Source organism: Haliaeetus leucocephalus, unplaced genomic scaffold (genome assembly GCF_000737465.1).
Source record: "Haliaeetus leucocephalus isolate CR32 unplaced genomic scaffold, Haliaeetus_leucocephalus-4.0 Scaffold657, whole genome shotgun sequence".
In the NCBI taxonomy this organism is placed as follows: domain Eukaryota; kingdom Metazoa; phylum Chordata; class Aves; order Accipitriformes; family Accipitridae; genus Haliaeetus; species Haliaeetus leucocephalus.
In genome coordinates this window covers 5,781,216-5,806,836 of record NW_010973093.1, presented here as the reverse complement: position 1 = coordinate 5,806,836, position 25,621 = coordinate 5,781,216, and the positions used below count along the sequence as shown (strand labels likewise).

At 41.6% G+C, this 25,621-nt stretch overlaps 1 protein-coding gene across 1 annotated transcript in view; it reads left to right on the top strand.

The window, feature by feature from the left end:
* Positions 1–25,621, top strand: part of DNAH9 (dynein, axonemal, heavy chain 9) — a 206,883-nt gene that overhangs the window by 133,069 nt on the left and 48,193 nt on the right. The window contains exons 58-60 of the mRNA XM_010579502.1: positions 3,595–3,765; positions 6,831–6,953; positions 22,551–22,744. Of these exons, the coding sequence (XP_010577804.1) occupies positions 3,595–3,765; positions 6,831–6,953; positions 22,551–22,744 (488 nt within the window). The remainder of the gene's footprint in view (positions 1–3,594; positions 3,766–6,830; positions 6,954–22,550; positions 22,745–25,621) is intronic.

Genomic DNA, 25,621 nt, shown 5'->3' with positions numbered 1-25,621 from the left:
ACGCTGAGCAGAGTGCGTTCATTGCTGCCCTCGGTGGAAGGAGCAGAGTTTCAGCAGTACCTGCACAGACCCAGTGAGGAGTGGTCTGAATGCCAAAAGAAAAGGTCCCTCTGTGTTGAGCGCTGATTGTGGGCCAGGGTCCCTACTCAGCTCTGAATTTGTCAGTCAGCCCACTGCAGGTGGTCAGACTGGGATCAGGTTAGATGAGCCTTAATTAGCTTTTCTTTCTTTTGCTTGGTTTCTTTCTAAGCAGTTGAAGTCTTCTGGAAACACACAGTCCGACTTAGCAATGCATTAACATCCTTTATTACTAAAAATCCAGGAAATCTCTTTGCAAAGCACAACCTTACAAGCCATTTGTTCTTTCTTCTATATTCACAGCCTTGGTGTGGCAGAACAAGGTGACAAATGGATTTAAAAATATCATATGGGGAAAGAGCCAACAAAGTACTTTTTTCTATGCATTTTATATATTTATGCACAGAGATTTTGCATGGCATTTGGAGTCACTTGTTCCATTAGTTAATCTTTTCTTTATATTTACATTGTTTCTGTATCTGTGATGTCATCAGGGCCCTAATGCCTGTGCAGCTATTTCATAAGTTAACAGGAATTGCCACAGCCCTTAACAATTATCCAAGACCTTGATGTTGCAACAGTCCTGACTTCCCAAATGACAGTATTAAAACATTGCATCACTCTCTAAATGCAGTCCTGTCCCACTGAGACCACATCACCGGGGATTTATTGCCACCTTCTGTACAAAAGGCATGTAATTCCCTACTTCCATCTCTACAACACAAGAAGGGTCCCAAGCAGCTGGGCCTTCAGGAGCTTGGATGCTTCCTACATTACAGTTACAAAAGCCTTTCAGGTAGTCCACAGCATGGTGTGAAATCTTACTTTGGGTTAGTGTCTGTGTATGATCGGTATGAAGGAATAGGTAGTATGTGCATGACATGAATGTTCACTGCCTTTTGGTATGGGCCTGCACACATGCTTATCTACAGTCTGAGAGTCCTCTGGAGGGCTGTGTTTCTGCTCTTCTCACAACATTGTGTGGCCATCAGACAGACAAGCAAGCCTACAGCCTAAAATGTCCTTCGACTAGAAGTCCAGATGGGATTTATGGGTGTGTTACCACCTTGTAGTATGGCCACCGGCAGTCTCAGCTACAGGCATGCTCATGATGGCGGTATGAACACCAGTGGGGACCATGCTGAGAGAGAGACCACTTCTTGCCCTGTGCTCCTAAAATAAATGTGGAAGAGACATAGCCAAAGGGTCTGTGCTCCAAAGGCCTTGCTACTTTTCTGTCTTGTCTAAATAGACTACCCTTCCCTGCATAGCAAGTGTAGCTCTGTAGTACATGGACATGTTACATGCAGAACTAGGAGTGATGTCCCTCCTTTGGAGAACATTCCCACCAGGAGCTGTTCTCACCAGAACACTGGGAGAACATTTTCAGTGTGACAGGTGATTTCAATATAATTATTACTACTGATAGTGATGGGGCTGAACCATCCCACTTGCCACGTGGCAGCAGAGCCCCGTGGGAAGCCAGTAGCTTTTGTGGGAGTCAGCATGGCTGTGTTTTCCAAGTTTCTTGACTATCTTTGAGACACCAGTGCTTCTCTTTATGGCAGGTGTGAATAGACTGAGACTCCACTTGCCACAATGGGAGCTAGATCTTTAGAACAAAATATATGACCAGTAGTGAATTCATAGTTCACGTTTTTGCTTGATGTTTGGGCATCACTTGATCAGTTGTTTTCTGTTTCTCGACTGGTAGGAAGTGGTCCCCTCTATCTTTGAAGCTGCTTAGGCAGGGGTCTCCTCTTTGTGTGCTCTGCATGTGCTGCCCTTGACGCTGGGAAGTCTGGGTCCCTGAGCAGCTGCTAAGGACCTGCTGCAGTAAAAATGAAAGTACAGACAGTCCCTTGCCTTGGCAGAGTAGTCTCAATAGGTCTGGCCAGTAGACACCCAAGGGCCTTTCAGGGTATTTATCAAAGAGTTTGGGTTTTAATGTTTTAATAAATGGAAGACTTTTTTATCACAGGACAAAGGTATTTTGAGGGATGGAGGGTTAAATGAGATGGCATCCTAGTCTAGAACTTCTTCCAAATTATTTCGTACCTTGACAAGTGACCTGGAAAAAGTAACTGAAAAGAAAATACAATATTTTGAGCCTCATCCACAAAGAAGCTTTTCTTTTTGATATCTACAACTCATATGTTGAAATAATTTTACCAGGAACATGTACAGAATATCTTTTGTACAAGGGTGCCCTTTGAAAGATTCATTCCTTACACATACATAATAGATACAGGAGTTTCCGAGGTTTCACCTTTAATCTATGTCTTCTGTATTTTGTTTGGTTTATGTTTTCCAGTTAACACTAGCAATGTGTATAAATACATAGGAAATTATTGGATGAAATGTTTTTATCTAATAAATTTTGATGACAGATCATAAAACATTGTGTAAAGATGCACAGAGATTTTAAAATACTTACCACACAGCTAGAAGCCCATTATAAATTAGAGCACACAAGATTTATATGCTACTCTGCAGCATGTTTTAACACAATTTAAAGAAATGTTAAGCAGGAAAATGCATTCTGCAATTATTTAATAATGCAGTAGGTATCAATGTTACTTTAATTTGTTGAGACATCATTCTTCCTTTGTAGAACCTTAAAAATAATGCTGCCAACACAGTCATGCCTTGTCCAGTTGGTGCTATTAATTTGTATTGGCCTGGTTATTTCCTATTAGTTGGGTCCCGGTGTATGGAGCCTTTGCATTGCTAATCAGGACTTAGGCTTTTTTTTTTCTTTTTCTTTTTTCCAGTTGCATTTGATAATTTGCTAATGGATTTTCTTTGGATGGCTCTGAAAGTTTTTTGTCTTTTTTTCATTTAGATCAGAAATGTTACAGGAATCCTTAGTATCTTACATGAGAGTCATTCTCGATTCATGCACTCATCCCCATGGGGACTTTACTGATTGGTTAATCCCACTTCCACAAGGCAGAGTCCTACCTGCCCTTCTCGTCTAGTCCTTTGCTGAATCTGGAGGGTAAAATACTCACGGGACCTTTTTTTGTATTTAGGGGGATTGCTTTTTTCTAAGTTGAAACATTTGTGAAATGGGAGGTATGCTTTCCTCTGGGAATACCACTGTCTTTTGGCTCAACATTTGCAGAGAAAGTGGACCGTGTAATCCCTATGAGAGAGCACATGTGGTCAGAGAAATGTTTCCTATATCCATTGTGTCTTAATTCAGTCAGCCTGTGTCTGCACTACTTTCTCAAGCCCAAGAGAGTGCAGTGTCACAGGGAATGTCATCATTGCCCGGCTGTATGTTCTTGAAAAAGCAGCTAAAGGCAGACACAGTGTCTGGTCTCTAGATGTGGTCCCCCGCCTCCTGGAGCTGGTGGGCCACGCTGCTGGGCAGATGGGAATGCTTTGTTTGTGGCCCCACAGATACAGTATCTGAGTTGGCTTCACTTATTGCAACGCTTCAGGTGATACGCAGGAGCATGTAAAAGGCATCTAGAAACCACTGGTGTCCTTCTGTGTCTCCCCACCTAGGCGTTCAGCATCGTGTTTCAGAAAGCCATTGAGAGGGCACCTCCAGATGAGAGCCTCGCAGTGCGCGTGCTGAATCTCATCGACAGCATTACCTTCTCCCTGTTCCAGTACACAACCCGGGGGCTGTTTGAGTGTGATAAATTGACCTACACCGCTCAAGTTACCTTCCAGGTAAACATCACCATTTCATGCAATTTGTATGCAATGATTGATTTTACAGGCAAAGATATTGGCATGCAGAGAAAGCTCAAACTGTCACAGCTGTGGCCTTCAGCATCAGAGCAGCAAATACAAGGGCTGGGGAACTGATTTCTTCTCTGCGTCTCTTGCTGATAACAGTCACAGATGCTGTGTTTGATTTGCATTATGCTGACAAATGGTTGGGAGTAATACCTGCTTGCAGGACCTGAAAAAAAGGGCAAAGCAAGCTGGTCTTGAAGGCTTATTGGTTTTATCCAACAGAAATGCTTGCTACATAGCTGCTATCTTTTGTCTAGTACGTTAGTATAATTTTAGTCTACAATCTGAGCAAGGAGACCTTTGTATATCCCTATGCTGAAATAAAATTCAATCAATAAATAGTGCTTGGCATGATGTTGCGAAGTTGTTATTAAGTTTGTGCAGTGAATGACTGTGTAAATGCCCTGACATGTAGAATGCAGATATGAACCAAGTTTGAACTGCTGAAATATTGTGCAGGTCTAGTTAACCTTGTCCAGTGATTGCCATGATTTTTTTAATTTTACATAACAAAATACTATGTGTAAAAGGGAAAGTAAGTATATATATATACTCACATATATATACATATATATACATAAAATGGACTCTATCAATATATTGCATTAAAAAATTGTCTGTGTTTAAAAAGTCAGCTTATATTGTGCAATGTCAGCCTTAATTCTGACCCAAAAGATACCTACATTTTCTAATATATAAAGTATTTAAATAGCACATATTGTGCTTGTAACTACACTGAGCATTAAAAATAGTTAGTGGGTCACTTTAAACTGTCAGGAAAACCATCATCCAAAATTTCAGTGTGTGGAGGCAGTTGAGTGATGAGGCACAGGATTCTGCCATATGAAAAAGCAGTTGGCTCTTGAATTGAGTACCTCGTTACCATCATTGGTGGAAGAGATGCCAGGCACACTTCAGATGCCACTGCCCAGTAGGCAATAATGAGATGCAGTCTAGATAATCTGTGACAAGGAAATGACAAACTCAGCACTCCAGCACTGTTCTTTTTCCACCCAGAATTGGTGTTCAGGGTTTTGGAATTTGTCTCTGAGATTTCAGAAGTCTGGCAGTGCACTTGGAGCAGTGGCTCCAGCTGGGCTCATGAGCATGTATGGCTTTCCAGAATTAACTTGAACATTGCTCTGGCAGTTTTACTCCATGTATTCCTGAAAATCACCACTGATGGTAAAAACATTGGTAATAGCTGAATGGCCCAGGTGCTCTTCAGTGTTTGAGACCTCAGGGACCTGCTTATTCTCTTGGTGCACGTACCATAATGGTTTTGTGTGGGGTTTTTGTTTGTTTGTTTTCCAAAACACTCTCAGTATGTCTCCACTTACTTTCAAAATTGAACAAGATGATTAGAGATGGACAAGATCTTGGTAGCAAGCCCTACTGTTGCGTTAAAGCGTAATGAAGTTTGGCAGAAAATAAACCCCCTTGCATTCCAGCTTGTCCTCAGATATCAGAGGAGCTGGGGGTGGCTAGGCTTACATTCTGAGTGATGCCCAATTCAGCACTATAAGTCCGGTCATGTTCAATGTATTGAACTATCAGGATTACGGATGCACTAATAGTGCACTGTACTTTCAATTTAGTCACGTTCAACGAACTAGAATGGCCAGACTTAAGGAGTTTGGTCATGTTCAATGAACTATCATGGCTAGATTTTAATGAACAGTACAGTTTATTAAAGCAACAGGAGTACAGGTTCTTTTGGCTTGCCAGTGATAAGTACACTGTCTGCAAAGCACGTGCAAATAATAATACAGTCGACTACAAGCACACTACATTATGGAAAAAGTCTATAGGGATTTCTAAGTTTCCCAGGGAAGCATTCAGTATAACCAAGTGTTTGAATCGTAACCAGTAGGCATCCCTATGACAGGGAAAAGAGATTCAGCCCATCAACTGATCCCAGAAGTCAGTGATGTCCTCCCGACTTGTCTATGGTGGTATCTCCCCTGACATTCCTCCTCTCTTAAGCCCTTTTATACTATTTTATTTTTAAGTGGAGCTTGAGTGACTCTAGTCATACCTTTATTATGATTGGTGTAAAATCTCCTTGCTTTACTTTTAAAGGTATATGCTAGAGAAAATTCAGAGCACATGCTCAGTGAGGGGTCGTCACACCTTTGAGGTGCGTAGCTTTTAGGATGGAGGTGTGTTTTGGTATTATAATGAGATTATAATGAGCAAAGGTCCGTGTCAGTACTCCAGAATGGGGCACTTATGATATAAATCAGAAGTAGGGCAGTAGGTTGACAGAAAACCCATTATTTTACCTCCTTATTTCAGTGGATTCAATGCAGGGACCTTCCATTCTTGTTCGTATGGTTCCAGTTCCCCATCCCTGCAGTGATATCACAGAGCCTGGCCACGGTGTCTCCACTCCGCTCCACCCTCCGTGTTGTTTCTCAGAGTCCGCATACCAAGCTTCCCTGGTGTTGCTAACACCTAAGGTTGCAGGTTATGTTGCTTAGGGAATTATTATGGAACAGATTCTGTGTGTGTCCACCACATTCCACCCTAGAGGTTTACCTTCCCTTAAGAGGGGGACATATCAGTAAGTCACCTCCAGCAATTGTTCCACACCTAGGGTTGCATGCTCTGGTTCCTTTCAAGAAAGTTATCTGTTCTCTAGCTGCAGATACCAAGCACAGGGACCTGCAGCATGCCCTGCAGCCTGTGTCTTTGCTGGCAAGGACTTCTCCTTAGTGTGTTATCTATGAACCTGGATCACAGCCCTTGCTACGTAGTTTTCCGAAACTTTGGTCCTCTTATGTTGCCAATCTCCGTACTCATTCTTGGTCCTCCTTTCGGGAGACCCAAAGCACCTACATGGTATGTTTCATCACACCCCTCCAAAATGGGGCACTCTGTATTTTTTAGCCACACATTTGGCAGCTACATGAGTTGAATAATTAATCTGCTAGAGTATATTGCTGCTCTGTATCCTGACTGCTCAAGGATATTTTGTTTGTTTGGAATTACAGATACTTCTGATGAGTAAAGAAATCAACACAGTAGAACTGGATTTCCTACTAAGATACCCAGCACAGACCAGAGTCACAAGCCCTGTGGAGTTCCTGTCTAATCACTCCTGGGGAGGAATCAAGGTATCTGCTTCATTTGAACCGTGTGAAATCAGCATCCCTTATCTCCTTTTTCCTTTCAGCAAGCTTCAGGTTGGTCCTTATAGCATTTGGTGAACAAAGTTCTGACCATACAAGAGAAGTAGCACAAAAATGCCAGAGAAATGGAGAGTTCTGTAGGTAAAAGACTGACTTTGTGGGCTTTTCATGACTGTACCCCTGATGATCTGTGTGTCCCCAAGAAGGTGATTTTTCCCTCTGAAATTTAGGCTTCTCTCTGTATAAGACAGGAATGAGAATATCCTCTGTTTTTTGTCATTATAGATTGTAAAGGACATGGAGATCTTCACTGTATTTGGGAAGAGGTGGGAATTCAAGGTAGATATGACCATCTGCAGGGGTGTGCTGAGGACAGAGTAGTGACAGCTGACAGACCTTCATAAAAATACTGGCATGGCAATAAGAAGGTCTTACAGCTGCTATGTGTTTGGAGTGAGAGGTGAGGAAGAACATCCCAAAGGGATGCGAGTTATCCCATCTTTGCTCCTATTTGTCAAGAAATGTGAATTGTGCTGGATTTGAACCTGACTCAGCAGGGTGTGATTTGTTTTCTGGAAGGGGTCATAATGTTCTTCAAGTTAGGCATGCTCATTCACACCTTGTTGGATCTGAGATTGTATCTTTTGTTTTATTGTGGCTTCTGATCAGTCTCTGGCACCTGCTGTGATTTAAGAATCAGTTTCATTTATAACATGCTGCCTTTGTGGGACATTTCTCTGGTACTGTAAAGTAGGGAGTGAAGACATCCTGGTTTCATTGGGATAGTTCTCAAATTTTCACCTGGGGCATTGGGTTTTCCCTTTCTCTCTCTTCCACCATGCTGCACAGAGAATGTATCTGTTTCCTGGAGGATGACCAGATAAAATATCTTCATCCAGGCCCAAGTCATCTCTGATATTCTTTTCCTGTATGTATTGTTTTGTGGGGCTTTCCAGAGTTTTGCAGGAGCCCTGGCTTATGGTACCACATGCCTTTCTAGGCAAGCACATGCTAGGCTGTGTTTCACTTGGCAAACGCTGTCTTTTAAGGTAACACAGAGTTAGAGCTCTAAGTTGCAGAATGCAGTTCAAAAGTCAAATAAAGTTTCTAACCCAGGTCACCCATAGCAATTTTAAATGGTAGCATGGAACAATTCATGCCAGATGTGTCTGCCCTGACCAGGAGTTATCATCTCTGTCTCTTCACTGGCTGTGAGGATGGGGCCTCTGCCCACATGACAGAGCTCATGTTGCAAATGTCATAATTCCATTTTCAGCCATAAAATAAGCTTGGAACTTCTCACTAAACTAGCCCTGTTCATCCTCTAAAAGGCATATTTCCATAATAATGGAGGAATTAAAAAAAAATTCTACACCCTCTCTTTAATCATCTTTTGTTCAGTGGTGGTGTTTTGCTGTTAGACAGCAGCAGTTTTATTTTTGCTTCTCCTTTGAAGACAAATTAAATGGACACTTAGGGTCAACACACGTAATCAGGGGAACTCAGCCATGAAGCCTATGAAATACATGTTTTGCAACAGCATATTTTGTCTTTGGGCTGTGCAGTCTGTATACATTGTAGATGTACATACAAATTACTGCTTGAAATCTTAGGCTTTCTCAACTCTGCTCTGTCCCTGCCCGTGTTCAGCATGGGGATATATAGGGTGAATGGTGCATTTCAGTTCTCCTGGAGTCCTTCTGGGTTGGCATTCTTCACTGTTTGGAAGCATTCTGCACCACAAAGCTTCTTTCTGCTTCAGTCCTCTAAGTTTCCTTTGGAAAGTGAACTTCCTTCCACTATAGGTTTCAGAGGTTTCAGGCTCTGACTCTCATTTTGGAGATCCTTTTATTCATCTTGGGAAACATATTACTCTTGTAGTGGCCAAGGATGCCTTTGCTAGTCCTGCCTGCAGGTGGTACATTCTCCAAGCAGACATCTTCTAACTTTGCAGTGAGTTTTCTTTGGGAGATAATCCCTTCTGTGCTGGCCAGTTCCATTCCGTGTGGGTGAAATGGCCTTTCATGTTCCCTGTGTGCTTCATCATGATTGTTGCAACTGCCTCACTGCTGTGATGAAGTTGGTACAGTTGCCAGCTCAGGGTCATAAACACCAGAAGGAACATCAACTCCCAGTCATTCATTCTTCAGGCTTTATTCTTGCATCACTATTTGACTTATTCAGGAGAACAGGCATTTCTCTGCATAGAGTGTCAAAGTACATAGCATACTGTGTCAGAGCCCGCTTTGAGACCAGCAGTAAGGAACTTATACTCATCAGAGCTCAAACCCTGTCAGTGGCATCATTGAACAAGGTCTTCACCCCTTCCATCAGCTATGTGCCCCAGCTTCATCCCTACCAGCAGCCTGCACTCCATCATCCCTCGGCCATCCAAAAGTGATGCAGTGTTGGGTATCTATCATGTAGTCATTGTGTGCGTGGAGTAGCTGGAGACTTATCCTGAGGTAGGCAGGAATTGAGAGGGGACTGTCACCTGAAGCTGCTTTGCAATAACTGCTTCTCTTTGAGATGAGCCCTTCCCAATCAGCTTCCTCTCTCCCAGTGAGTGTCTGGGGGTTTGTGGTTGAGATGGAAACTATGTGATGCCAAGAAATGCTTCTCTGCATCTAGCCTTTTGCTGAGCTGTGAGGTGGCAGAATGTAGATGTATTCAAGTGTGCTCCATGCATCAGGTGTCTTCAGCCTCAGCGTGCATCCACTGTCCCCATGAACCGCACATCTTGAAGAGTTGCAGTCACTGGCCAATAATCTGTGTTAATTTTATGTATTTCAGGATTTTCAGATAGTGAATTCTATATTATCAGATACTGAATACTTTTCAGATTCTCTTTTGTGATGATTGTAGTATTGATTTTGCTATAAATAATATGGCTGGCGTCAACTTTATTAGTGTTTATGTTCTATTAATGTGTGTTGGTTTATTAGTCTTTGAGTTTTTGGCAACTCCAGTTACTTGAGGCATGGTTTTAGTACAATCACATTTTGTCACAGACTGCTATAATTAGGTTAATTAGTCATGGCTTCTACACAGCTTATTAGCAGGCTAAAATCTCTTTTTCTTTCATCAGGAAGATTAAGTGCTGTAATAAATTGTTTCTTCAACAAAGCTTGAGCAAAGTACATTTCAGATTCATATTTCAAATTTGAAATGGAATTTAGCATTCTGCTAATTTTTCACAGAAACATTGAAAATGCTCCTGCCCAAAGTGCTTCTCTTGCCAGGGGTTTCAGGCCAAGACAGTAGTGCCAAAAGAAATCAATATTGATATTTGTGGCCCATTCTGTGCCTCCCATTTTGGGCCCATTAACTTCAAAGGAAACCTCATTAAATGTTGAGGACTCTGGGCATGCAATCAGCTTTGTGTGATTTGGCTTATTATTTATTGTTATTGTTTGATTAACAGTTAGATTGTTATTGTTTCATTGAGACATTAATAGTAGATATAGGCTATTAGTCCTTTGCAGTTGTGCAGCTGTTTTCAGCTCATGATGCTGGAGCATCTGACACGTGTTTATGATTTAGTCTTCCAGCTTCTTTCAAGTTCAATAAAAAGTTTCACAGAGCTTTTTGCTGTAACCTGTGTGCCAGGGTAGCTCAATATTTACCACTGAGTGAAGAAACCCACATACCTGTCCAGAAGGGCATAGTTTGTAGGGAAGGGTAATATCTTTTATTAGATCTGCTGATAGACATGGAAAAAATAGGGAAGTTTCAGGCTTTTTAGTGCTTCTTTAAGCCTGAAACAGGAATTGAATTCAAATTAAGTACAGGTCGAGAAAAACTGCTCTGAGCTTAACTTGATTCTATTCATCAGTCAGCCTATATGGGAGAAAAAGTAGTACCTGTGGAGCCCCTGTGGAGGCACATTAGTTAGCTCTGGAGCAAGGGGAGATGTTAGCAAAGGACACAGCCATTAGCCTCAGTGCAAATACTGCCTCTGGGTCATTGAAGGGTTAGTTAAGAGCAGGAAGGGGAGAAAATTGTATCATTTAATGAAAGTAGTGCCTTTGCTGAGTCCCTGGCTCTGGTGTTCAATAGAGTTGGTTGTTTCAGTTCTAAGGCCTGTCTTTTGCAGGTACTTAACAGTGATCTCTTGAGAAGTCAAAAGTATTCTTTCACTTGTAATGAGGTTTTCTGTCTTTTTTCAATTTCCTTTATTACATAGTATGTTATACTTTCCTCACCCTCTGTGTTCCCAGTACCTAGCTTGAAAGTTTTTACTTCTGTTGGTACTTCTGAAGAAGTTTTTTGTGTGCATGCAAGGCTGTCCATTTCTCCCGACTTAGCTGTTGGTTACCTTACCAATAAATGTGTGGACGCACCTTGGACCACAAAGGTACAATGATGCTACTACTTGAACTGCACAGGACATCAGGCCATGTGCAAATGGCCATTTTGATATTCTTGTTGTGTGACTGAACTTAACATAGAATCAGTGTAGAGATTGTCCTCTGTAGGATTTTTCCCCAATTATTTTTTTCTTTCCTTCACTGGAAGGTCTCCAGTATCATAAGATGAAGGTGTTGATACCTAGATGGGCAGTGAGTTTTCTCTGAATTGATGCACTGTGGTCCCTTCAACCCTTTGTAAAGCCCAGTCTGCTTGTTGAGCTGTTCTTCGGTTATCCACAGAGCTAGGACAGACAGCTCATGTCACGGTTCTGCTCTGAGCATGGATATAGAAATGACATCATTGGGTTTTATGGTTGTTGGGTCTTCCAGACTATGTCTAGAATAACAAGTAAAATGGGCCAGCAGTTGTTTTCTGGCCCTGGCAGCACCTGAATCCATACAGTGGAATTCCCCTCACCTCCCAGACAAGGAAGACCTCATATGTTTTTTACTGTGGGTAGTCCCTGGAGTGTCCTACGCTCTGGGCTGTGTCCAGGCATTTCCTGAGAGCAAGCGAGTTCACGAAAGTCAAATGTGAGCCAGCAAGGTACTAGCAAACTGTGTGGCTCGTGGTGAGCTTGTGCCTGGACCTCTTCTGTAGCCACAGATTCAGGAGCAGATCAGCAGGCAAGAAAAAAGTATATGTGTCTTCTCCTCACTGCGTAAGTATGCTGGGGTTTGAGACAGGCAGATAGAAACTCCTTCTCCCCATAGTCTGAGACAACCTTGCTTTGGAACAGCTTTATAGATGCATGAGCGTGGTTTTAGACCTGAGCTAATACAATCTGCCCATCAGTAGGGCTTATTAGCTTAGGTAAAGCCTCACACAAGGCATAGTTATGCATCTTCTGTTCCGTGCCCAGTGCCAAAAGACCATGCTTGTGTTTCTTAGGGGTTCTGCAGAGCAGTTTGTATTTACCTAGGAAAGATCATAGGAACATACCCACCATCAACCTGGGCTCTCCTTGAGCTTCACCACTACTAATAAAGCCAGTGGTTGCCCTTATGGTCTTCATTTTCATGGTTGCCTTGGCCAAACCCAGCCTGTTTCAGAGGGTGAGGGTTGTTGTCAGGCCACTGAGACTAGCTGAAGGTTGGGTGAATGGATTTTCCTGTGACCCCAGTGATCTCTGCTGTGAAATTCTCCCATGCTCCAACTCCCTCCATGCTGTGCCCTTCCTGGGGAGCTGTGTCCATGTTGGCTCACTGTGTGCCTCCTGCAGAACTGCAGTCCCTGATTAACCACGTATGCATCTGGCTCTCACCACGGCAGCCTGTTCCCACAGGCTGGATGCAGGCAGCTCTGGATCTCCTTTGCACAGATACGCATTTCCCAAGTCTGATTTTCTTTGTGATATTTTCTGCAGCGCCTCTTCATTGCTGAATGCAGATGTGTCCCATAGGATAAGTGAAGCTAGTTAATATACAGCAAGAATACACCTGGCCGACTTGGATTACTTCTTCATCCAAATCATTTCCCTCATCTTTTTCTGAAGGGGAAGAATTTTCATTATGTAGATATGAAAACGCTACTGAAAGGGCATTGTTTAATAAATGTGATGTTGAATAATGAGCTCTAAATACTGAATTCAGCTTTCGAGGAGGAGAACAGCAGTAGACAAAGTAGTATATTAACTCCATATTTATAATTTTGCAGAATGCAGATGATAAGATTGTGTGTGTGGCTTTTGAGATAAAATACCAAATCATATATTTAACATTTAAGAAAACTGGATTTTTCTGACAAAAGAACAGAAATCTCTCTTCCAACTTTCACTTTTTGTACTTTCTAGACACTGAAATTTTTCATTCTTGTCAAAGATTCATTGTGACACAATCTGCTGCCTACATTGTGCTCTTTGTGCATAAGCAAGGTCCTTTGATCAGGATGGTCAGATATGAAAGGCTTTCAGCTCACAGCTTTCCATGTGCATTCAGAATTATTATTATGCCAGAAAATCATAGTCTTAATTAAATATCTTCCATTAACTCAGTTCTTCAGATGTACAGCCTTTTAGTGCATCTTTGATAGAAAACATTGATTATGACACTTCGATGTGCATTGATCTGCTGTCATCTAGAAGTTTCCTAAGGACATTTATTTGTCCTTACCAGCACTTAAGTGCCAGAGGAATGTTCCCAATGTCTCACAGAAATACTACCTGAGAACGTTTTACCTTTTTTTTTCCTTTTCTTTTTTAACCCGCTGGCTAACGATCTGATGTTTATCTGAAATACAGCAGAGATTTTGATCACATCAAATATTTAAAGACATACTTTGTTGGTTTGATTGCAGAGTGGAAATTGAGTTTTTCTGGATGCCTCTACAGAAATGTCAGCCTTTGTCCTTCATTCTCAATCCACCCATGACACAAAGCCTGCTGTCAGCTGGTCATTTTGAATGTAAAAGTTCTTTCACCTTCTAAATGGAAGAGAAGGGAAATAATTGCTTCATTAGAGATATCTTTTAGATATCAAATGTATCCTTTTTAGACATTGTATATCTTTTGAAGTCCTATTGATCTGCTTAAAAAATAGAAAAAAAATCAGTTGCAGTGCACTTCTGAAAAGATGCCAGTGGACTGTGGACCCAGGAGTGACCACAGAAAGGTCTGATGGCTGAGCTGTACTAGCAACTAAGGGCATGCAAGCAGTCATCCTATTCTGGACATGATGTGTTGTACCTAGATGTGTAAGATGCTTTTGGAAAGGCAAGGAAGGCAAATGGTTTGGATTTGTCTCTTCTTTATTAGTTCTTCCTTTTAAGCCCAGATCTGCCACAAAGGACCTGTTGGAGCTCTTTGTTTTGTGGTAGAGCTCATAAACGTTTCCTTTGCATGGCAGTTTGGTTCACGTGAACAGCTGTGAAGACTGCAGATTAAGTGCTCAGCTAAATTTCAACCGGGAACAATCTCCGGAACCCTGATGGTAACACCAAGGCTTTACCTGTGTTGTGGCACATGAGATGGCCTTTTCTGGAAGCACTCGTGGTCTCTGTATCATCCCCAAAGTGTGATCACAGTGCATCAGTGGACCACAGTATTGCCAGTACCTGAATAGGAGCATCCCTGTGCAAAGAATATAGTCTGACAGAGCCATGGGGACATGCTTTTCACTCAGAGTTGGTCAAGCCTCTGCCGTAATCTGGTTTGATCTTTGAGTATTGCATTTTAAGAAAGATGCAGACCACCTGGAGAAAGGGTAGAGGAGAGCAGTGAGAAGTTTCAGATACCTGAAAACATGACTGTGAAAAGAGATTGAAGAGAGGGAGAAGGGGAAGGGTTATGTCTGAGGACCTCAAGACTGAGGGGACAGGAGGGTACAACCTTCAAAAAGTGTCCTCCAAAGGCAAAAAAGCAATCAGTTTTCTGTATCAGTAAAGGGTAGAGCAAGGTGCATCTCAAAGTACTGCAAGAAAGATTCACACCAGACATTTGGAAAATCTTTGTGGTAGATGTCCTGGTTTCAGCTGGGATAGAGTTAACTGTCTTCCTAGTAGCTGGTACAGTGCTATGTTTTGAGTTCAGTATGTGAAGAATGTTGATAATTATTTCAGTTGTTGCTAAGTAGTGTTTAGACTATAGTCAAGGATTTTTCAGCTTCTGATGCCCAGCCAGCAAGAAAGCTGGAGGGGCACAAGAAGCTGGGATGGGACACAGCCAGGGCACCTGACCCAAACTGGCCAATGGGGTATTCCATACCATGTGATGTCATATCTAGTATATAAACTGGGGGGAGTGGGGGCGGGGGAATCACTGCTCAGGGACTAACTGGGCGTCGATCAGCAGGTGGTGAGCAATTGCACTGCCCATCATTTGTATATTCCAGTCCTTTTATTCTTACTATTGTCATTTTATTAGTGTTATCACCATCATTATTAGTTTCTTCTGTTCTGTTCTATTAAACCGTTCTTATCTCAACCCATGAGTTTTACTTCTTTTCCCAATTTTCTCCCCATCCCACTGGGTGGGGGGGTGTGAGTGAGTGGCTGCGTGGTGCTTAGTTGCTGGCTGGGGTTAAACCACGACAGTAGAGAATAGTGAAGGACTGGCACAGATTGCTTGCAGTTCCTATTACTGTGGTTGTTCGAGCAGGTCATGTGAGCATGTACGGGATTATGTCAGGGGCCTGAGAGCACCAGCTCTCAGAGAAGAAGCTCTGTAGCTTAATTCCTCTTCTAGTCTGGTTGCCTGTTCTCAAGGCCAGTTCTGCTATGGTGTCACCATGAAACCTTGGGTGAGGTCATCGCTGTGAAAAGAGCTATGAGAAACCTTATCAAAGGATGAGTCCATATGTATGTGTATATGTATATGTATATCAGGACACAGAACCATGGACCCTGAGAGCCTTCCAGCAGGTGACGTGCTGGAACAGATGCTTCAGCTGAGCTCTTCCAGTCCATGAGACTTATTTTCCCTTTCAGTTTTGCTGTGCATTGGCCCATGGTGCTGGCCCTTCTGTGATATATAGCAGCCAAATCCAGGGAACTTTTCAGAAATACACAAGTACCACCTTTCAGCTGTCATCAGGGAACCATGGCCAGCTTCTGGTCCTGGGTGCGTGTCCCTAATTTGCTGGAGAGCATCAAAGAGAGAAGAGGAAAGATGGAGAGTATGGCTTGGCAGAACAGCTTGACTTTGCAAGGCCCATTTTCAAAACCACTTTGAACAACCTTTGCAGAAAATGCAAGTAAAATGTCAATATGAACCTAGCTGTGAAACATCTCGGGCAAAATTATGAAAATTTGGTGGGTGGTTATAAGCAAGTAGAATACAAAGATTATGACTAAATCTCATTTCTGTTGCTGACCTATCCTATCCAGTAGAGCTGTCTGTAAGAACATACTAGTGGGAAGGACTTGAGTGCTGATGCCACTGCCTTCTGATTTATGATACAGGTTTCACTGGCAGTTTTCCAAGAAGAGGTAGCAATATCCAACCCATCACTCCTCAGACCACTTCTGTCATCCAACCGCAAGGTGTCTGCATTTTGTGATGCTCTAGGAAGGGTGGTACAGATAAACAGAAGGATGTTTTTGTATAGTGTCATGTCATGGCACTACATACTTTTTATCCCCAGTATAATTTAGACACATGGAAAAAGCAAGGAGAAGTTTGAATGAAGACAGGGGCATACAGTGCAGTGAGCTTGTCAGTAAGCTTTTATGAAAGAAATAAGAGGATTAAAAATAACATGTTTGTGTTGAAAGGTGATTGAAGTTTGGCAAACCCATCATATCTTTATTTTTACCGTCGGTAGAGATTTTTCTTATGAGTTGAATAATTTAATTAGTGCAGCTAAACAGAAAATAACACCTTCAGTGAATGAATAATACAAATCAAAACCTTGGGAAAAGGTTTATGGGAACGATGGCAAATAATCCATCATTTTCTACATTAATCCTTACAGTTAACAGTAGTATTCAAATAGAGTAATTCATCTGCCTATACGTCTACTTATTGAATGATCCAATATATCAATTCAAGCCAGATGCAGGTTTGACTTTACCATTCCTCCAGGAGCTGTCTTTCTCCAACTGTGGGGATGCTGGTTTTCCTAATGACATTTAGGCCACCTGCAGAAAATGAATGAAAGAAATTATGAATATTTGCAGAAACCTATATACGCAGAACTCGCAGTGCACATGGACAGTGCAAGACCTTTAGAAGGTATTTTGAAAACGCATGTTTGTTCCCAAGCATCAGGCATTCATACAGGTGCTCTGCTTTAAACCTGTTGCAAAAGTTCCCACACAAGCTGCTTCAAACTCTACAAGCCCACGTACAGACAGACAACTGGGAAGCTGAGTTGTGGTGGGACTTTCCCAGACCTCCCTGGGAACCTGTGTCCCTCAGGTTGGTGAATCACAGCTCCAAAATGCGCAGCCAAGCCACAGTGACAGATGCACAGTTCAAATGCTTTGAATTGCTGGAGTGTTTCTAGACTTTGAATCTAATGCTGGTGCTGGTATTGAAAACACTCAGCTGAACCTGGATAGCTTTGCCGCACGCCTCACCTGACATCTAAAAATGGTTCCCTTTCAACTATCATTAGCTTATGGGCTTGGCTTGCTAAAAGCCAGTCTTTTGCACAGTATGTGCACATCACTGCTGGGGGCCATCCCTGCCCACTGAAACTCTTGCAGCTTCTGCAAATGACACCGCCTTTCCAGAAGATAGTCTCAGGGTCAGTTGCACAACTGCTGAGCGCTGTGAACTTTTTATTTGTGGAGCCTGCTTTGCTTAAAAACTGTATAACATAATCCATAAAAAGACATCTCCTTAATTTTGCAAATGAAATCGGCACTAATTGTTAGGATTTAATAATCTCACATATTATTAAAACTGCAAGAATATTAAATATAATTTCTTTCCAGTGTTGTCAAGTTGTGTGATTTCTATAGAGGGACATTTGATCTTCAGTGTGTTCCTTATAGACCTCATTTTTTTATGTAGAGGTGGGTTTTTTTTTTTAAAGCAAGATATATAAAATGCTAAGATTGAAAGTGTGAATCAGGTATAACCTGAAGACTCAAAAAGTAAAGATAGCTTTTTAAAAAATAAACCTCACTTTTTAAATTATGATTTCATTATGTCTTTTTAAAAACCAGTCCCATGGCTGCTGGGGAACTTGGTAAATAGGTGTTAGAAGCTCACTCTGGCAGCACTGGTTTTACTTGCACTGTATTATTTTCCACACTATGTCAGCACAGAGCATGGTAATGAGATGCTGTTTTGACTTCCCTTGCCCCAGAGCTGTTCTTGAGTCAGATGACTCTGGGGCAGGGTCTTTTAAATTATGGAAATAGTTTAAAATACTAAACAAGCTTTTTTTTTTTTTAAAGAATAATTTCCTTTAGAGCTGAGGGGAAGAAAACATGGAGATAATCTCTTTTTTTTAGTTTTAGATTTTATAAAAACTTATGAAGCAATGGCCAAACTTGAGGCCAGTTTCGACCAGATGGTGTCCTTAGAATAACTGCCTTTAGTGATAAGAGCAAGTGTTTTCTCTAATAAATTTACAAAAGCTTGTTGTAGTGTTTCTGGCACTAGGAGATAAATTGCATGCAATAGCAATGACACCAGACCTTTGAAGTTGTTCTTTTCACTAAAGACTCAGCCCATCCTCTGGAGGCAGCAAGCAGTGAGGGGAAACTGAGTGTGTCATCTCCTCGTCGTGCCCGTTGGCCTGGGACTTGCAATGGCAGCTAGGATTTCTTTCTCAAAGCCAATGGCTGATACATGTTGTATTTTCTACAGCTGTGGGGGGAAAGAGAGTACTTTTCATTTGTGAATGTGTGAAATTCACAGATCTGCTGACATATCAGCTCCAGTTTAAAGCTGGTTCTTACTTAGAAGAGAAACTGTCAAAGAAAACTAAAGTGATAAAGCAAGTTGTCTGTGAGTCAGTGAATGAAAAATCATTTTCTCTGAGAAAACAATGATCCTTGCCTTGACGTGGTGTGAAGAGACCTGTTTTGCTGGCAAAGTCTCATTTTGAGATATAAACTCAAGACCCTCCTGTCTGTTTCCAGCCATCAGAGATGATTATAGCGTGGGTTGCAAAGATAGGAACTGGAGTCTTCCAGCCCTTTTTATCATGTTTTATTTTGATCAATGTTTTTTGTCTCTCTCAATTTCCATGACAACTCTAATTGACAAATGTATTCTTTATTATGTTGACAAAAATAGCCATGCTGCACAGGTTGATGTGTAGTACCCATCTGCTGTCCCAATGTACCATTCCTGCTTTTACTCCTGCTGCTTGGAAACAGTGATGTATTACTGTTGGTGTAAGTTTCTTGGAAAAATTCACAGCAGAGGTACTGAAAAGCAATTAATATTCACAGAAAGATTACTGCTTGAGATAGCTTTCACTGCACTAGCTTTTAAATAGCAGCATCTCTTATTAATACCATCACTCCTAATAAATGTAATTAAAATTGTTGACTAATGAAAATTTTAGAGTTAATTTATATAATACAGACTTTATACTTGCAATTAGAGCTTTCTTGATTCTGCAACATGTTGTTCAGGGAGAGACAGACTATCATCTCTGATTACATGTCTGTCATTTAGTAAGAAGAAAGAAATTTTTCAGAGTCTTCCTTGTTAACATCAATGAAGAGACTTCAGCCAAAGTTCTGAAGCGGTATTTTAAGTAAGTCACTTCAGAAGTCAACAGTGTTAAGATGTTTTATATAAGCACTTGCACTGAAGAATCCACTGAATTCAACATTTGCCGTTGTGTTGTGTTCAGCTATGAGAGGTGCATCAAATAAATTTATTGCTGCAAGGACAAGGTTTTGGCAGATCAGAACACATGGTATTGTTCCTGTCAATGTCAGTTTCTCATGTTCTGTGCTCTGGTTTCTAGTTTTCCACAGAAAGCAGGATATGGCACTGAATTTGGAGAAAGTACTGCTGTCGCTGACATTTCTCCATTTTAGTGCTAATCCACACATGGAAACAACATCTGTTGAATCACTACTTTGCTCACACTCCTTTTCATGAAATTCTCAGGATCCCTGGGAGTTTGGCACGGAGATGGTCAGCGCCAAACTGAGTCAGTCCATGCTGTAGCTCTCAAGTGGTATTGCAAGCACTCTGCTCTTAGCTGTGCCTTTTGTGGAGGTATTGATGAAATTGTGACTTCGGGCAAGGCTTGATTTGTTGCAGAACATTCATAGTAATATCTACAAGCACTTCTCTGCCTATAGCTCTAATTCTGGCCCTAGAGCACATGATCTATGAGGAAAGGTAGAGGGATTTGTCCAGCTACAAGATGACAGAGCCAAACTCTCCTTGTTATTGGCATGTGATGTAATAAGGATCAACTGTGACAAATTGCAGGTAGGGAGGTTCAGCTTGAACGTATTACAAAAAAATCTTTACCAGAAGGATAGTGCAGCTCTACATCAGGGCACCCAGAGAGGCTGAGAGCGCTTCATTTTATAGGTCAGCATTTTGGCAGACAAAGACATGGCTGACCTGATCCAGTGCTGGCTGTAGACCTAGCCCAGGCACAAGGTTGGACTAGACACCTCCAGAAGTTTCTTCCGACCATTGCTTCTGTGATGCTATGAGTGTATATTCAACAAATGTCCTGGGTCAGTGGCACCCACTGGGAACAGCTTTACAACCTCTTTCTCTCTGTCGCCTATAGGCATTCCCACTGCTACAAATGTGAACTCATTTGTTATAAGAAGCCCCTTTTTCTGATGCCTGCCTTCCCTTTGTTAGGTCTCTGTGTTGAAATATGGCTTCTGACTAAACTCAATCTATTAGAAAGACCGAAGTTTTACTCTGCTCTTGTCTTCTCATTGGGAAGCCTTTCCGGAGGGAAAGCATGGCTTTCCTGCAGTTTTTAGAGCAGAGTGACCTTCAGTGTCTTCTGCCTCATTTGCAACAGCATCGTATCCAAGGCAATCTCCCAGCACTTCTGTCAGGGCACTTGCATGACTTACAAAGCCCCATGGCAAGTGCGTATTTTTTCAGTTGATCTGGACAAGGTGTGACATCAGCATTTTTCAAGGAGCTTTCTCAGTTGCTTTCCATAGTGGAGCTGTATGGGATGTGAGCTGGAGCATTAATGGTGCGGAACACCTCTGCCCATCAAGAAGCTTCGGCTTCGCTATGAGTGTGCCCTTCTGTTTCTATAGAAAATAGCTCATTCACTGTCTTTTATACTTTACTACTCTTTCCCACTTCACGTTCAACTGCTTACAGCTTCAGATTATGCAAAATGCTGTGAAGATGTTTGTTTCAGCGAGAATTTTGCTTGAAATCCAGAAGAACCTTACAAGCTGTGCAATACGTTTTGCCACCACTTGTATGAACGATAATTTTGATTCTTTACTTCTCTGCATAACATTTATAGTTGCCACTTTCTAGCTACAAAATCTAGCTACATTTTCATTGTAATTATCATTTAGTTACTGCCTTGCTCAGCTGCTCTTTGGGGTGTTCTTCAGCTACCTGTTTCAGCTACAGACTTGTAGCACCAAGAAGTTAATCTTTGTGTGTATTTGACAAGTATAAATCTGAGTGATTTGTTTTTTCCAATGGCACAGTATGGTATGCATGCTTCTACAAAGAAAGCATCCACCCATTTATAGTTTGCATTATGTTTATTGAGATTTGTGGCTCCGTGGTCACCCCAATTGCATGATTGAGTCCCAGTGTTGTGGTTTTCACGGAGCATGTGCATCAGACTATGCAGATAGAGAGGTATATGCATGGGGGAACAGGGAGAGAAAAATAACTGCATGTGTCTAAAGATGAAGATAATTAATATTGCAACTGTGAAACCCCTTAAAAAACAGTTTTGGTGAGCATGGCGTGCCTGAGTCTCTGTTTAGCTTTGGATACTGAGCACCCTGGATACAAAAGCACATTTTTCCATCAGTTGCTGTGATTTTTTGCTGCACAATTGTCTTTGTCTCTGTTGAAGCAGTAAGGAGACTGTTTGCAGACTTGCAGCTCACGGGAATGCCAGCAATGTGCTCTCCTGTCAGACATGGGCTCAAAACTTCCAGCTGCTATCCAAAACACATTTCTGGGATAACTGACAGTAGCAAGTGCTTGTCACCTGAGATTTTTCAGTTCTGGTCTCAAAACAGGAGAGCAGATTTCTTCTCACTTTGCGTTATGGAGATGTGCATTGTGGATGATGCCAAAGTCTTTCATCCTTTCCTTGTATTGTCACTTCCAAACTCCCATGTGTCTGCAACTGTGCTGCAGGGGAGAAGGCCTGGATGCTGTGTGCAGCTTCACTGGCTGGCGAAGGGCGTTGCAGTGATGTGAGTGAGAGCATCAGGGAAGGCTGTGTTAGGTGCAGCATGATTTTAGAACTGACATTCTGTGGGCAGCCTTGAGACACATTTCAGTTCAGAAGACCTTCCACAAGTATAAAACTGTCCTCAGTCATACTTTCCTGTGGCCTCGTGAATGGGCCATGTCGATTCCTGTTCCTGTGACAATGTGCTGACAACAGGGTTGGGAAAAGGAGAATGGACAGAGTCTGATCTGGGTGGGTTTCTGGCTGTGGCTCCCAGGTTCCAGCTATGACCTGTCTGGTGGAGCAAAACATGAGCAGTCAGTGATGTTAGAAAAATGGTTCAGAGCCATGTAGGATTGTTCTTCTGAAGACCTTCCTTGAATTTTTCCAGGCGCTCTCATCCATGGAGGAATTCAGGAACCTAGATCGGGATATTGAGGGGTCTGCAAAACGGTGGAAGAAATTTGTTGAATCTGAGTGTCCTGAAAAGGAGAAGTTCCCTCAGGAATGGAAGAACAAGTCAGCTCTGCAGCGCCTGTGCATAATGAGAGCCATCCGACCCGATCGCATGACCTACGCTGTCAGGTGGGGACACTTCTTTACTATCTCTGTAACTCTCTTGCTTAACAGGCAACTTTGGGTCTGTGTTTTCTGGGGGATAGAAGTAATTCAGAAATATGTTTAGATTTATTTATTATAGAATGTGAATTCTGCAAAATGGATTCCTATAAAGGACTCTGATGAATGAGTCATCTCTGAACTGTGTAAGACAGTCAACACATTTCATTTAACTGGAATTTCTTGCTTAGGGAGATCTAACCCCAATGTCACCAGTAGTGATAGAGAAGTATAACTAGCACTGGGTGAGGAGCAGACATGCCAAGTCAGAAATGAGCATCATCATACAGGTGTTATGCATCTGCTAGAGTCTTTTAATGATCAGTAGAACTTCTAGAGTTCATTAAGGTTGATTTTAGTTACTAGATCCTTTATGGCTGTTACTTAGGCACAAGAATAAAGTGTAGAAGTAAAGGAAAGTCTTATAGAAGTTTTCTCTTTTTTTTTTTTCTTGTAAAATGCAAAATTTATGTGATGCTAGTTCTGAAAGTTGTAGTTGTAAATTATGTAGTGAAGGTAACTAGGCAAGTCTAAACTTTATGGAAGTATGCAAAAGCAATATGCTTGTTCCAGGAGAAACTAAAGGTCTTTCACTCCATTAGGACTTGTTTTTACCTTCTCTGTCCTAGTAGTCTATGATTTGACATTTCTGCAATGTCTCTCATGCTACTGCCTCTCAAATAGTTTATATTGCTCCACCATCTGGCATGTGCGTGTATATGGGTGCATGTAGCAGATCGTATTACTCAGTGTATGAACTAGATTTCTGTTTGTGCTTTAAAATTCACAGAAGAATGCAGATAAGACTGAGTGAAGTCTCCCTCTGGTCAAAGTTATTATCTTTTATTAAATTAAAATCTATAATTTATCATAATCATACTATTCTAAACCATCTTCTTTTTAATTTCTGACTCTTTTAGGGCTGGATTGTCCATGTGTTCTCTCAGCTGAAAAGATTGTTTTTCCTGTTGTTTTTTAGTTTGAGTAAAATAAACTCTTGTCTTTCTAAACTTTTAAGTGCGTAATTCATTTAAGCAAGTTTAATTCATTTCCTTCAGTCAAAATGGTGGTACTCACATAGCTCAAAAATAACTGGAACATAAAGTTTCAACACCTTTCATATTTCTCTTTTATGAAAAGGTAAGGGAATCCAAGTTCAAAAGCTTGGCTGGATATTTTTAGGGTCTGGGCATGTCAAGCTTTTCTATTTGCACAGGAGTATTTAAATTTTTGTTTTGTTTTTCTTCTTATCTAGAAGTAGGTTAGAACATAAACATGTGCAAACAGTAACAGTTCATAGTGCCTTCCCCAATACTTTGTTTGTACATGTTTGTGACTAAAATTCTTCCTGAAATATAGGATAGTCAGACACTAGGCCCAAAAGGCTTAAGAAGAGCTTTTGTTTAGGGAAATCTCATACCCCAAAAGCAAATCTGAAATTATTAGTGGTAACAATGACAGTCAAAATGTTTGACGACCTGGTTCGTCCTTGATAGCATCATACTCCTCAGACCTTTCTTCAGCAAGCAGTCTGGCTAAGATAGATACTGTTCCCTTAGTGAAGAAATTTGTTGTTCCTAAGACATCCATCTCTATGGAAAAAGTCTCTTCATCTGTCCTTCTCATGTCAGTTAGTGAAGAAGGAAGGAAAAGTGGTCTTTGGATTGAGCTTAATGCAGTCAGCATTCCTGATAGCCACCACACAGAAGGCTAATGGTCATCTGGTGTCTCATTTTCCTAAGCACGGTCAAAACTGTATTGTGTCCGTGACCCTTCAAAAAGTGGGGGATCTTGTAGAGCACTGGTGAGCTGCGTACTCCAACCATGAGGACTTCAGCTTCAACATCCCTGCTTTAGCCAGTAGTGTTTCAAGATCATGTGTGTGTTAACAAATTCCTTGAGTTTTAGATACCTGCAATGTCGTTGGATCCCACAAGTTGTTTTGCAGTTCTCAACTTGCAGATCTCTTCCTTCTGTATATCAGTTAAATATGCTAACATTAAATACCTTACTGATGGTCAATGGACATCACTACTAGTCCTAACCTTTCTGTCTCTCTGAGAGTCTTGACAAGCACTCAAGTGCATTTTGGGAGTCAAGGAGTAAGTTGGTAGCATAAACACAGGTGACTAGGGGTATTTTAGATGCCCTAGAATATCCCTACCTCGTTTCCAGCTGCTGTTCAGAGAGGTGCAGAACCCTTTATGTCTCATGTCATTATGTGCCAGCTCCAAAAGATGGTCAAGGAAGCTCTTCGGTATCTAAAATGATCCACTCCTGTACAGGCTTCTTGCATTTCCCTGTCTTGGAAGTTAGGTTTTTCAGCCACTCTTCATAGCAGATCCCTGGGGATATTTGCACAGGTTGTTTTATTCCCTAGGCCTAAGAGGCCATCAGAAGAAACCACTCTTACCCTGACTCATTTCTTAGAGCTTAGATGGGTGTGGTGCTCTATTGTCCATCACCAAGAGCCATAATTTCCTCAAGAGGTATTTTCAGGTGTAAATACCTATTTCATCCTTCAGTCTTATTGAAGAACATCAGCAAGGAGCTTCTTGCAACACCTTGTGCTTCCATGCTTCCTCATCCATGATGAGGTCAGATCAGTCCAGCAGCTACTAGCAAGGTATAACTTGGTCATGGTGAAGTCCTTCCAAAAGCAATGGTACTACTGCCTTGAGGGATAGGCCTTTGAAACAACACGGAATGACTAAGGACTCTGTTAGCTGGCACCTCCAGCCATGGTTATGAAACTTATATGGACTCTTCAGATAAAGGATCTTAAGCAGCTGTAGCTTTATATAACCTAGATAAGCTGTAAACCAGTCATTTGTCTTGCAGGGT